This window comes from Mobula hypostoma, chromosome 16 (genome assembly GCF_963921235.1).
Source record: "Mobula hypostoma chromosome 16, sMobHyp1.1, whole genome shotgun sequence".
In the NCBI taxonomy this organism is placed as follows: domain Eukaryota; kingdom Metazoa; phylum Chordata; class Chondrichthyes; order Myliobatiformes; family Myliobatidae; genus Mobula; species Mobula hypostoma.
This window is the reverse complement of record NC_086112.1, coordinates 44928647-44941082: the sequence shown is the minus strand read 5'-3', so window position 1 is coordinate 44941082 and position 12436 is coordinate 44928647. Positions and strand designations below refer to the sequence as shown.

At 41.9% G+C, this 12436-nt stretch overlaps 1 protein-coding gene across 3 annotated transcripts in view; it reads right to left on the bottom strand.

The window, feature by feature from the left end:
* The window catches only part of dapk1 (death-associated protein kinase 1), a 193773-nt gene that overhangs the window by 54142 nt on the left and 127195 nt on the right, over positions 1-12436 (bottom strand). For all 3 annotated transcript variants that reach the window (XM_063068839.1, XM_063068840.1, XM_063068841.1), the window contains exon 18: positions 6989-7087. In XM_063068839.1, coding sequence (XP_062924909.1) covers positions 6989-7087 — 99 coding nt within the window. The remainder of the gene's footprint in view (positions 1-6988; positions 7088-12436) is intronic.

Here is a 12436-nt window from a genome sequence, read left to right as displayed (position 1 = left end):
ATATACTTTATTTTGAGCACTCTTTGAAAGTCTTCCACTGTTCCTCAACTGCCCCACCATATAGCCTATGTTCCCAGTCTATGCTAGCCAGCTCCTCCTCCATTCTGTTGTCGTCTCTCTTGTTTAGGCATAATACATCGGTTTTAGATTGATCTAATGCACCATTCGTATGAGAACTTCCATCATACTGTGATCACTCTTTATAAATGGACCCATAACTGCAAGATCATTAACTTTACCTGTCTCATTGCACAGGGCCAGATCTAAGATAGCATTTTTTCCTTTCAGGTTTACTCATATGCTGTTTAAAAAAGCTGTCATGGATGGATTCCATCAAGTTCTCCTCAAGACTGCTAGGACCAAATTGGTTCACCCAATCTATGTACAAGTTAAAGCCCTCCATGACAACTGTTGTTCCACTCTTACACACATCAAATATTTCTTGGTTTATCGTTAATATTTCGATGGCCTATAGACAACTCCCACCAGTGATTTTTTTCCGCTTTACTATTCCTAATCTCTACTCAGATGGAGTCAACATTCTGCTGCTTAGATCATATATCATCTCTCACTATCGCCCTGAACTCATAATTAGGGAGTGCTACCCTCCCCCCCCCTTGCCTTCCTACCTATCTTTCCATATCACCTGATACCCTTGGATATTTAATTCCCAATCATGTCCAACCTGCAACCATGTTTCTTCGGTGCCCTTACACTCTTTGCCTTTTTGCTCCGAGAACTCTTGAGCAGAATTTCATAGAAGGCATCCGTTTATATCTTTTGCAGATGACTTTTCTATACTCCACTCTTTCTTTTCTAACTTTTGCTTTTGCCCTGAATTGTTTCCCTTTGCCTTTCTGCCCAGATTTCCATTCCCCTGCTATATTAGCATTAGCAAATGATCTCCCTAGGACATTGATCCAGGCCCTGCCCACATGTAGACCATCCGGTTTATAATTGGTCCCACCTCCCCCAGAACCAGTTCCAATTGCTCCAGGAATCGAAACACTCCTTCCTGCTCAAATTAGAATTGCCCAAGCCACATATGCATTAGTAACTTGAAAGTAATTTAATCATTTCGCATTCTGCTTCCTGTCTTATTTGATCATTCTAGGTCTTTCTAAACTTTATCCAGTTCTCAAAATGGGTTACAAAATGGCTCCCAATGTGGCCTCTTGTATATCAGTGAGACCCGATGTAGATTGGGAGACCATTTCGCCGAGCATCTACACTCCATCCGCCAGAACAAGCGGGATCTCCCAGTGCCACCCATTTTAATTCCACTTCCTATTCCCATTTTGCGATGTCCATTCATGGCCGCTTCCACTGTCGTGATAAAGCCACACTTAGGTTGGAGGAACAACACCTTGTATTCCATTTGGGTAGCCTCCAACCTGATGGCATGAACATCGAAGTCTCAAACTTCCAGTAATGCCTGTCCCCCATTCCCCTTTCCCATCCCCTTGGCCCCCTCTCATGTTGTCTCCTTGCCTGCCCATCACCTCCCTCTGGTGCTCTCCCCTGCCACACTTTCTTCTTTCTTCCATGGCCTTCCGTCTCTTTCACCAATTAACTTCCCAGCTCTTTGCTTCATTCCTCCCCCTCCAAGTTTCACCTATTGCCTGGCATTTTTCTCTCTCCCCTCCCTCCACCTTTCAAATCTACTCTGTTTTTTTTCTTTAGTCCTGCTGAAGGGTTTCGGCCTGAAATGTCGACTGTACCTTTTTTTCCCCATAGATGCTGCCTGGCCTGCTGAGTTAATCCAGCATTTTGTCTGTGTTGCTCCAGAATCTGCAGATTTTCTCTTGTTTACACACCAGAAATGCCAATGCCTAGAGCACAGAACTACAACACAGGCAGGCCCTTTGGTTCATGATGTTACGCTGAACTCAGATTACTAAATAAACTAACCCCTTCTGCCTACACAATTCCCATACCCTTCTACTTCCTGCACAGTCATGTGCCTATCTAAACACTTCTTGAACACCCCTATCATATCTGCCTCCACCACCATACCAGGCACCCACCACTCTGTGTAAATAAACAATCTGTCCCGCACTTCCCCTCTCGAACTTTCAATGTCCTCTGTTATTAGAAATGTTAACCCTGGGAAAAATATCCTGACTGTCTATTTTATCTGCCTCTCTCATAATCTTATAAACCTCTATCATATCTCCCCTCGGGCTCCTTCAGAGGTAACAACCCAAGTGTGTCTAACCTCTCCTTACAGCACTTGCCCTGTAATCCAGGCAGCAAGCTAGCAAACCTCTCCCGCACCCTCAGGTATCAACGCCCTGTCTAGAAGCTGCAACATTAACTTACAGTCTCTTAAACCCAGTTCTTCTCGACTATAAAAGCAAGTATGCCATGTGCTTTCTTTACCAACCTACTAACAAACAGCATTACCTTCAGGAGCCCCAAGGTCACTCTGCACATCAACATCATTAACAGTCTTGCCATTAACACTGTAATGTCCCTTTACATTTGAGCTCCCAAAGTTTAACATTTCCCATTTGGCCAGGTTAAACCTCCATCTGAAACATCTCTACCCGTATCTACAACTATCTTGCTGCATTCTTTGACAGTTTTGTAGTCTATTCACACCACCAATTTTTGTATCATCTGTGAACTTACCAACCCTGCCACCCACTTTTTTCATCCATAGCATTAACAAACAGAAATCCCAGTATGAATTTTTGCAGAACACCACTAGTCTCAGATATCCAGCCAGCATAAGTACATTAACCACTACCCGCTGTCTTCTATGGGAAAGGCAATTCTGAATCCAAACAGCCAAATCATAGTGGACCTTATGCATCTTTCTGGATGAGCTCCCTTGAGGAACGTTGTCAAACATCTTAAATCCATGTGAACAACATCCATAGCTCTCCCTTCATTAATTACCTTTGTCATCTTCTCGAAAAACTCAATCTAGGATGCAACTTGCACTATACAATGCCATGCCGATTGTCCCTAATTAAGCTATGGTTTTCCAAATGCTCATAAATTCGCTCCCTAAGAATCCTCTCCAGTAACTTCCCTACCAATGATGTGAAATTCACCAGGCCATAGTTTCCAGGATTATCCCCATTTGCCTTCTTAAATAATGGAGCGTTAACAATATTAACATAAACTATTTGCCAGTCCACTTGCCTTTAGCTGCAGGGGACATGATGACATTAGTCAAATCTCCAGCAATCTGTTCACTTGCCTATCTCAACCTGGGTATATCCCATCAGGCCCCAGACACTAATCCATCTTAATGTTCTTTAACAGACCCTACACTACCTTCTCCTTTATCTGAAAATGTCTTAACAAATTAGCATGCTCCACACTGACTTCCCTATCCTCCAGGTCTTTCTGTTTGGTAAATACTGATGCAAAGTACTTACTTAGATCCTCATTGGCCTCCTCTGCCTCTAAGCACATCTTCCCTCCTTTATCCTTCAGAGGTCCTACAGGTTTGCTAGTTATCATCTTGCTCTTTATATGTGTAGAATGCCTTGGAATTCTCTTTAATCTTACTGGCCAAGGACTTTTCATGGTCCTTTCTATTTCCCTTCTTAGGATTTTTCCCCTTGTCTTCTTTAAAATTCCCAAGCGCAGTTTGATTTGAACTTCCTAAACCTTGCATAGGTTTTCTTTTTCTTCTTGACTGAATTCACCACCTCTCGATGTTCAAGGATCGCTTACCTTGTCATCCTCCTCCTTCCTTATTACTGGAACCTACCTGTTCACTACTGTGTACAGTTTGTCTTTAAACACCCACATGTCAACAGTGGTCTTGCCCAAACACAATTGTTGTGTCAACTGATATAAACCATGATCATTCTAACCCTTCCCTCCTACACACCCCATAACTCTCCCTTTTTTGTTCCATCCACGTGCCTGAGAGTCTCTTAAATATCCCTATTGTTTCGGCCTCTACCACCAACCCCTGGCTATGCATTCCAGGCACTTGCCACGCTCCGTTTAAAAAGCCTACCTCTGACATCTCCTCTAAACTTTCCCCCACTCACCTTAAAATGATATCTTCTGGTTTTAGGCACTGCCGTCCTGGGGGAAAAATGTACTGGCTGTCCACTCTATGCCTGTTATAATCTTATACACATCTACCAACTCACCTCCCATTCTCCTTTACTGAAAAGAGAAAAGCCTAGTCTTTTTCAACCTTTCCTCATAAGTCGTGTTCTCTAATCCAGGCAGCATCCTGATAAATCTCCTCTGCACTCTCTATAATGCTTCTATACCCTTCCTATAAAGAGGTGATCAAGACTGATCACCTGATTCTAGGAAGGATGTGAAGCACTGGAGAGGGAGTCTGATCAGTTTTATACAGCTGCAACATTACCTTATGGCTCTTGAATTCAATCCCCTGAAGAATGAAGGTCAATACAATATAGCAGGGGTCCCCAACCTTTTTTGCACTGCGGACCGGTTTAATATTGACAATATTCTTGCGGACCGGCCGACCGGGGGGGGGGGGGGTGGGGGGTGGGGGTAGGGTTTCCAACGAACAAGAGTAGCAGTCAAATGCATTGTTTACCCAAAAGACTACAATGACCATGAAGCATTGCACGGGCACCAATGTGCATGCGCGTCGTGACCTGCCACCCCTTTTTAGCGATTCTGTTCGTGGGGGTGGGTGTTAATCACTACTGGAATATAGGTGATAAGTGGGTAATACACTCAATTTTGTTTCTAAAAAGGTTTATCTAACAAATTTAATATTAAACACAGCGCATATTTTCCTCGCATGGATATAATGATAAGTCAATTATCAGGGGAGCTTGAAGTTTTGAACGAACTTCCAGTAGAAGTGGCAGAAGCAGGTTCGATATGATCATTTAAAGAAAAATTGGATAGGTATATGGACAGGAAAGGAATGGAGGGTTATAGGCTGAGTGCAGGTCGGTGGGGCTAGGTGAGAGTAGCGTTCGGCACGGACTAGAAGGGGAGAGATGGCCTGTTTCCGTGCTGTAATTGTTATATGGTTATATAGGTCACTTATAAGTCAATAGCATCATAACATTTTAAGTAATATTTGGATATTAAACGCACAGCACATATTTTCCCCGTATGAACGTAAAAAATCATTGCAACACACCAATATCGCTGAATCAGTGGGAGCCCTGGGCTTGTTTCCCTGCAACAACACCGTCCTGTCCAGGCTGTTCCGCAGTTTAGTTTTCGTTGCATTCATTGCAGAAAATCCTGCTTCGCAGAAAAATGTTGGAAATGGAAGCAATGTTTTCAGTGCTTTCGTGGCTATCTCAGGATATTTAGCCTTGACTTTGATCCAAAATGCCGACAGAGATGTTATGTTAAACATACTTTTCAGCCCGTCGTCATTTGCAAGCTCGAGGAGTTGATCGCCTTCCTGCCCTGACACGGATGACGCGCGGGTCATGACCTCGCATGCGTAATGGCTGATCAGTGGCCGTGACAGGGAATGAGGAAAGGTGCAGCTTACTCATATCGCCAAATCATATTGCTTCCTCGCAGCCCGGTAGCGCATGCTCTGCGGCCCGGTGGTTGGGGACCGCTGCACTATAGGCCTTCTCAACCACTCTATCAACTTACACAATTCTATGCAAGAGAAGATTGGTATCTTGGTACATGTGACAATAATAAACCAATTCCAATATTATTTGCTTTCAGAGGAGACAAGGAACTTGCATTGTGACAGGAGTGCATATAATGGATTTTGAAATACAGCATATATTAAAATACAAAAATTAAACTAATTAACACTTAAGTACATCAAAAGATTTATAATTTGGTAAACCAGCAAGAACATAGAATAGTACAGCACAGTACAGGCCCTTCGGCCCACATTGTTGTGCCGACCCTCAAACCCTGCCTTCCATATAACCCCCCACCTTAAATTCCTCCATATACCTGTCCAGTTGTCTCTTAAATTTCACTAGTGTATCTGCTTCCACCACTGACTCAGGAAGTGCATTCCATGCACCAACCACTCTCTGAGTAAAAAAACCTTCCTCTAATATCCCCTTGAACTTCCCACCCCTTACCTTAAAGCCATGTCCTCTTGTATTGAGCAGTGGTGCCCTGGGGAAGAGGCGCTGGCTGTCCACTCTATCTATTCCTCTTATTATCTTGTACACCTCTATCATGTCTCCTCTCATCCTCCTTCTCTCCAAAGAGTAAAGCCCTAGCTCCCTTAATCTCTGATCATAATGCATACTCTCTAAACCAGGCAGCATCCTGGTAAATTACCTCTGTACCCTTTCTAATGCTTCCACATCCTTCCTATAGTGAGGCGACCAGAACTGGACATGGTACTCCCAAGAATTTTTTTGTTTTGCACACAGCAGAACACAGATCAACATCTATGGAGCATATACAGAGGGCTGTGTGGACCATGCAAGATGATTCCACTCTAACTGATATACAAACAATGAAGGTGACAATAAATAAGTTAAATCGATAATGATTCACTGGTTAAACATTGTTCTAAATCTCTAATCTGTGTTGAATTGTTTGATCTACCAGGAAAGACCCAATTTGCAACACTCTTAATTATACTGGGGGAGAAAAAACAAACCAAAACAGTGAAGCTTTACATTATTTCTCTATTTAGAGACAGAAAAGTTTAGATGGCCCTACTGCATGCTTAGAACTATCAGGATGGTTATGATTTACATCTATTTAGGTGTTGCATCAAATAGATTGGGACAATGCACTCACTAGGTTTGTTTGCAAATTTTTCCCACTGAATAGAGAGAAGTTCAAGTCAGCTTGTTCTATCAGTCTAAAAGTAAACTAAATTAGTATCTTAGTTTCCTTCATCAGTTATTGGAGTAAATTCTGAAAATTCTTAGGAAACATTGACTATAATTCCAATATCATTGCCATCTCACCAATTTTAAGATAATTTCTTTGAGGTGAGACCGTTGAAAGCTAATAGAATGAACTAGAGTCATCAGAGCTTCATGAAAAAGAAATGATCCTTTGAGCAGCTTACCAAACTCACAGCCTCCACATTAACACCAGCAAGACAGAGGTGGCGGACGACTTCAAGACTCCCTGCGTTAGCAGCTAGGTGCAAAGGTGTTCTTCCATACTGTGTGGAGAAGCAAACACAATTAATGCAGGAAAGCCGGAGATATTGAAAAAGAATGAAAAACAATTTCTACAATGTAATCACTTAAGAGCACCTCTACTTCCTTAGGAGTCTGCGGAGATTCTGCATATCATCAAAAACCGTGACAAACTTCTATAGGTGTGTAGTGGAAAGTGTCTTGACTGGCTGCATTACGGCCTGGTATGGGAACACCAATGCCTTTGAGCAGAAAATCCTACAAACTTGGCCCAGTACATCTACACAAAACGCTGTTGTAGAAAAGCAGCATCCATCAAAAGATCCTCACCACCCAGACCAGGCTCTTTTCTCCCTGCTGTCACCAGGTAGAAGGTACAAGTGCCTCAGAACTCGCACCATCAGGTTAAAGAACAGTTTCTATTCCTCAACTATCAGGCTTTGAACAAAGGTTAACTACACTCATCTATTGAGATATTCCCATAACAAACAATCTCACTTGAAGGACTCTTTATCTTGGGATTATTTGATGCTCTCATTATTTATTGCTATTTATTTATATTTTCATTTGCATAGTTTGTTGTTTTCTATACTCTTGCTCTTTCATTGATCCTGTTCTGTAGATCGCCGAGTATGCCAGCAGGAAAAAGAATCTCAGGGTTGTACGTAGGCACTCTGATAATGAATTTTTACTTCACTACTTTGACTTGGATTTGTCCTGAAAAGGGAAACACTCATATGGCTGACACACTTCTTGTCCCAAAGATCAGAAATGATTGGCTGCAGTTGATCTCCATTCCTCAGGCAGGAAGGAGGGCTGATTTTTATCTTTCCACTTTCCTCTCCTGACTCTTCTACAAAGCTCAAAATTCACATGGAGAAGTTGGTTTAGGTGATCTCCCCGACTCGAGTCATACACTCATGAATGAAGCTCATATAATAGAGGAAAAACACAGATTTGTGTACAGTATATCCTCAGGATTTGAGATCTAAAACAACTGAACACTTCAAAGTTTATGTGCCAAGCTTTAAGGCTGCTGCATTGTTGGATAGCTAAATCTGATCAGGGTTTAAAATCCTCATTTCACACCGATGAGAACTAAACCTGGTCTGTTGGAATTTTGCTATCTCATAATGGGTGCTGCACTAAAGCACATTTAACTTCCAAATGCAAGTGCATTATTTCTGTAAAATTCCTGGAGGATGAAATAGTTTTTTTCTGATTAATTATGATTTCTTTTCCCCACAAACCTTAAAAGGAAAATGTCTAAAGATTGGTATCAAGATATGACATATTAGATATTGGGGGAGAAGGTCAAAAAGATTGGTGCTTTTAAGAAAAAGAGGAAAAAGGGGAACACCAGTGGCAGTGCAAGTTCGAAGTTCAAAGTGAATTTATTATCAAAGTACTGAAATGTATTTTCTTGCAGGCATTCACGGTTTCAAATTTCGGGATCATTGGGATCTCTTCTGGGTAAGGTATGACCGAACAAAATTTACAACTGATCCCAAGGGGGATCAATATCCTTGTGGGCAGGTTTGCTCGAGCTGTTGCGGAAGGTTTAAATAAACTAATTTAGCAGGGTATGAGAACTGAAGTGATGGGGCTGAGGATAGACAGTTGGTATACAAGCAGATGCAGAGTGTAGTAAGACTGTGAGGAAGGAGAGGCAGATGATAGGGAAAAATTGCACTCAGTAAGATGAGTTGAACTTGGGACAAAAGGGTGACGAATACAGGACTGAAAGTGTTATATTTGAATGCACACAGTATACAGAAAAAGGTAGATGATCTTGTAACGTAATGAGAGCTTGGAAGGTATGATGTTGTGGGCATCATTGAGTCATGGCCAACAGAAGATCATAGTTGGTAACTTAACATGCAAGGATACACCTTGTATCAAAAGGCCAGGCAGGTAGGCAGAGGGGGTGGCGTGGCTCTGCTGGTAAAAAGTGAAATTAAATTATTAGAAAGAGGTGACATAGGATTGGAAATTGTATTATTCTTGTGGGTAGAATTAAGAAATTGCAAGGGTAAAAAGACCCTGATGGGAATTGTGTGCAATCTTTCAAATTATGTAACCAGGATGTGGGATATAAATTACAACGGTTATTAGAAAAATTAATGTTAAAAGGGTAACGTTGCAATAGTCGTGGGGGATTTCAATATGCAGGTAGATTGGGAAAATTGGTGCTGGATCCCAAGAAAGGGAATTTGTAAAGTGTCTGCGAAATGGCTTTTTAAAACAGCTTGTGCTTGAGCCCACTAGGGGAAAGGCAATTCTGGATTCGGTGTTGTGTAATGAACCAATTTTGATTAAGGAGCTGAAGGTAAAGGAAACCAAAGGAAGTAGTGATCAATATATAAGATAATTCACTGTGCAGTGAGAAATAAAAGATAAAGTGAGATGTATCAGTATTACAGAGGAGTAACTGGAATTACAGAGAAATGGGAGAGGAGCTGGCCAAGTCAGATTGGAAGGGGACACTAGCAAGGATGATGGCGGAACAATAACGGCTGGAGTTTCTGGGAACAATTCAGAAGGCACAGGATAGATACAACCCAAAGATGAAGAAGTATTCTAAAGGGAGAATGAGGCAACCGTAACTGACAAGGGAAGTCAAAGATGGCTTGAAAGGAAAAGAGAAGGCATAGAATATAGCAAAAATTAGTGGAAAGTTAGAGGATTGGGAAGCTTTTAAAAAACAATAGAAGGCAACTAAAAAGCCACAAGGAGAAAAAAAACAATAAATATGAAGATAAGGTAGCCAATAAAAGAGGATACCAAACATTACTTCAGATACATAACAAGTTAAAAATAAAAGGTGAAGGTGGATATCAGACCACTGGAAAATGACGCTGGAGAGGTACTACGGGGGAACGTAGAAATGGCAAAGGCACTTAATAAGTACAAACGTTTGTATTTTGTGTCAGTCTTCACTGTGGAAGACACTAGCAGTACATCAAAATTTGAGAGTGTCAAGGGGGGCAGAAGTGAGTGTAGTTGCTATTACTTAGGAGAAGATGCTTGGGAAGCTGAATGGTTTTAAGGTAGTTAAGTCACCTGGACCAGATGGACTATACCCCAGTTTGCTGGAAGAGGCAACTGAAGAGATTGTGGAGGCATCAGTAATAATCTTTCAAGAATTACTTTATTCTGGAATGGTTCTGGAGGACGGGAAAATTGTAGATGTTACTCTTCTTTTTAAAGAAGAGAGGGAGGTAGAAGAAAGGAAATTATAGGCCAGTTAACCTGACTTTAGTTGTTGGGAAGATGTTGGAATCCCTTAGTAAAGATGAGGTTTCAGGGTACTTGGAAGCTCATGGTAAAATAGGCCACAGACAGTGCGGTTTTCTTAAGGGAAACCTGACAAATCTATTGGAATTCTTTAAGGAAATAACAGGCAGGATTGACGAAGGAGAGTCAGTAGATATTGTTTACTTGGATTTTCATAAGTCATTTGACAAAGTGCCACATATGAGGCTGCTTAACAAGATCAGATCCCATGATATTACAGGAAAGATTCTAGCATGAAAAGACAATCGGCTGACTGGCAGGAGGAAAAGAGTGGGAATAAAGAGGACCTTTCTGGTTGGCTGCTGGTTACTAATGGTGTTCCACAGGGGTCCATGTTGGGGCCACTTCTTCTCAAGTTATATATGAATGATGGCTTTGTGGCCAAGTTTGCTGACTACATGAAGACAACATGAAGATATATGGAGGGGCAAGTAGTGTTGATGAAGCAGGGAACCTGCAGAACGATTTGGACAGATGGGTGAATGGGCAAAGTGGCAGGCAGAATATAGTATAGGGAAGTGTACGGTCATACACTGTGGTAAAAGAAAAAAAGGCATAAAACTGTTTCCTAAATGGGGAGAAAATTCAAAACCCAGAGGTGCAAGAATCCTTGTGCAGGATTCCCTAAAGGTTAGCTTGCAGGTCGAGTCGGTGGCAAGGAAGACAAATGCAATGTTAGCATTAATTTCGAGAGGACTAAAATACAAAAGATGTAATGTTGAGGCTTTATAGGGCATAGGTCAGACTGCAAGGAGTATTGTGAGCAGTTTTGGGCCCCTTATTGATGAAAAGATTTGCTGGCATTGGAGATGGTCCAGAGGAAATTTACAAGAATGATCCCAGGAATGAAAAGGCCAATCTCTGAAGAGTATTTGATGGCTCTGGGCCTGTCTACGTTGGAGTTTAGAATAATGAGGGGGAGGGGGGAATCTTATTGAAACCTAGTGAACATATTTGAAAGATCTGCTTATAGTGGGTGAGTCTAGGACCAGAGGGCACAGCTTCAAAATAGAGGGACGTCCATTTAGAACCGAGATGAGGAGAGATTCTTTAGCCAGAAGGTAGTGAATCTGTGGAACTCATTGCTACAGGAGGCTGTGGAGGCCAAATCATTGAGTATATTTAAAGCAGAGGTTGATAGATTCTTGATTAGTCAGGGTGTTAAGGGTTATGGGGAGAAGGCAGGAGAATGGGGTTGAGAAGAAGAATAAATTAGTCATAATGGAATGGCGGAGCACAGTTGCTGGGCCGAATGGCCTAATTCTGTTCCTAAATGGAAAGAAGCACAATAGAATCAATGAAAAAAAAACCCATACGGCAGATACGGGTAGACAACCAATGTGCAAAAGACAACAAACTGTGTAAATAGGGAAGAAAACATGCAAATAAATAATAATAAATAAGCAATAAACATCGAGAATGCAAGTTGTAGAGTCCTTAAAAGTGAGTCCATGGATTGTGGATTCAGTTCAGTGTTGGGGTGAGTGAAGTTAACCCCTTTGGTTCAAGACCCCAATGGTTGAGGAATAATAACTGTTCCTGATCCTGATGGTGTGGGACTTGAGGTTCCTGTACCTCCTTACTGATGGCTGCAGGGAGAAGAGGTCCTGGGTGTCCTTGATGATGATGCTCCCTTCCTATTCCTTGTGGATCTGCTCAGTGGAGGAGAGGGATTTAACTTTGTGGAACTGGGCTGCACCCACTACTGTTTGTAGGATTTTTCATTCAAGGGCATTGGTATTCCCATATCAGGCTATGATGCAACCAGTCAGTATACTCTCCACCCCACATCTCTAGAAGTTTGTCAAAGTTTTAGATGACTTGCTGAATGCGTGCAAACCTCTAAGAAAGTAGCGGCACTGCTCATATCTTCTTTGTAATGGCACTTACGTGCTGGACGCAGGACAGGTTCTCTGAAATGATAACACTGAGGGGTTTAAAGTTGCTGACTGTCCATCATTGATCCCCTGATGAGGATCGTCTCATGGAGCTCCAGATTCCTTCTCCTATAGTCAATAGTCAGCTCTTTGGTGCTGCTGACATTGGGTGAGAAGTTGTTGTGGCACCATTCAGCT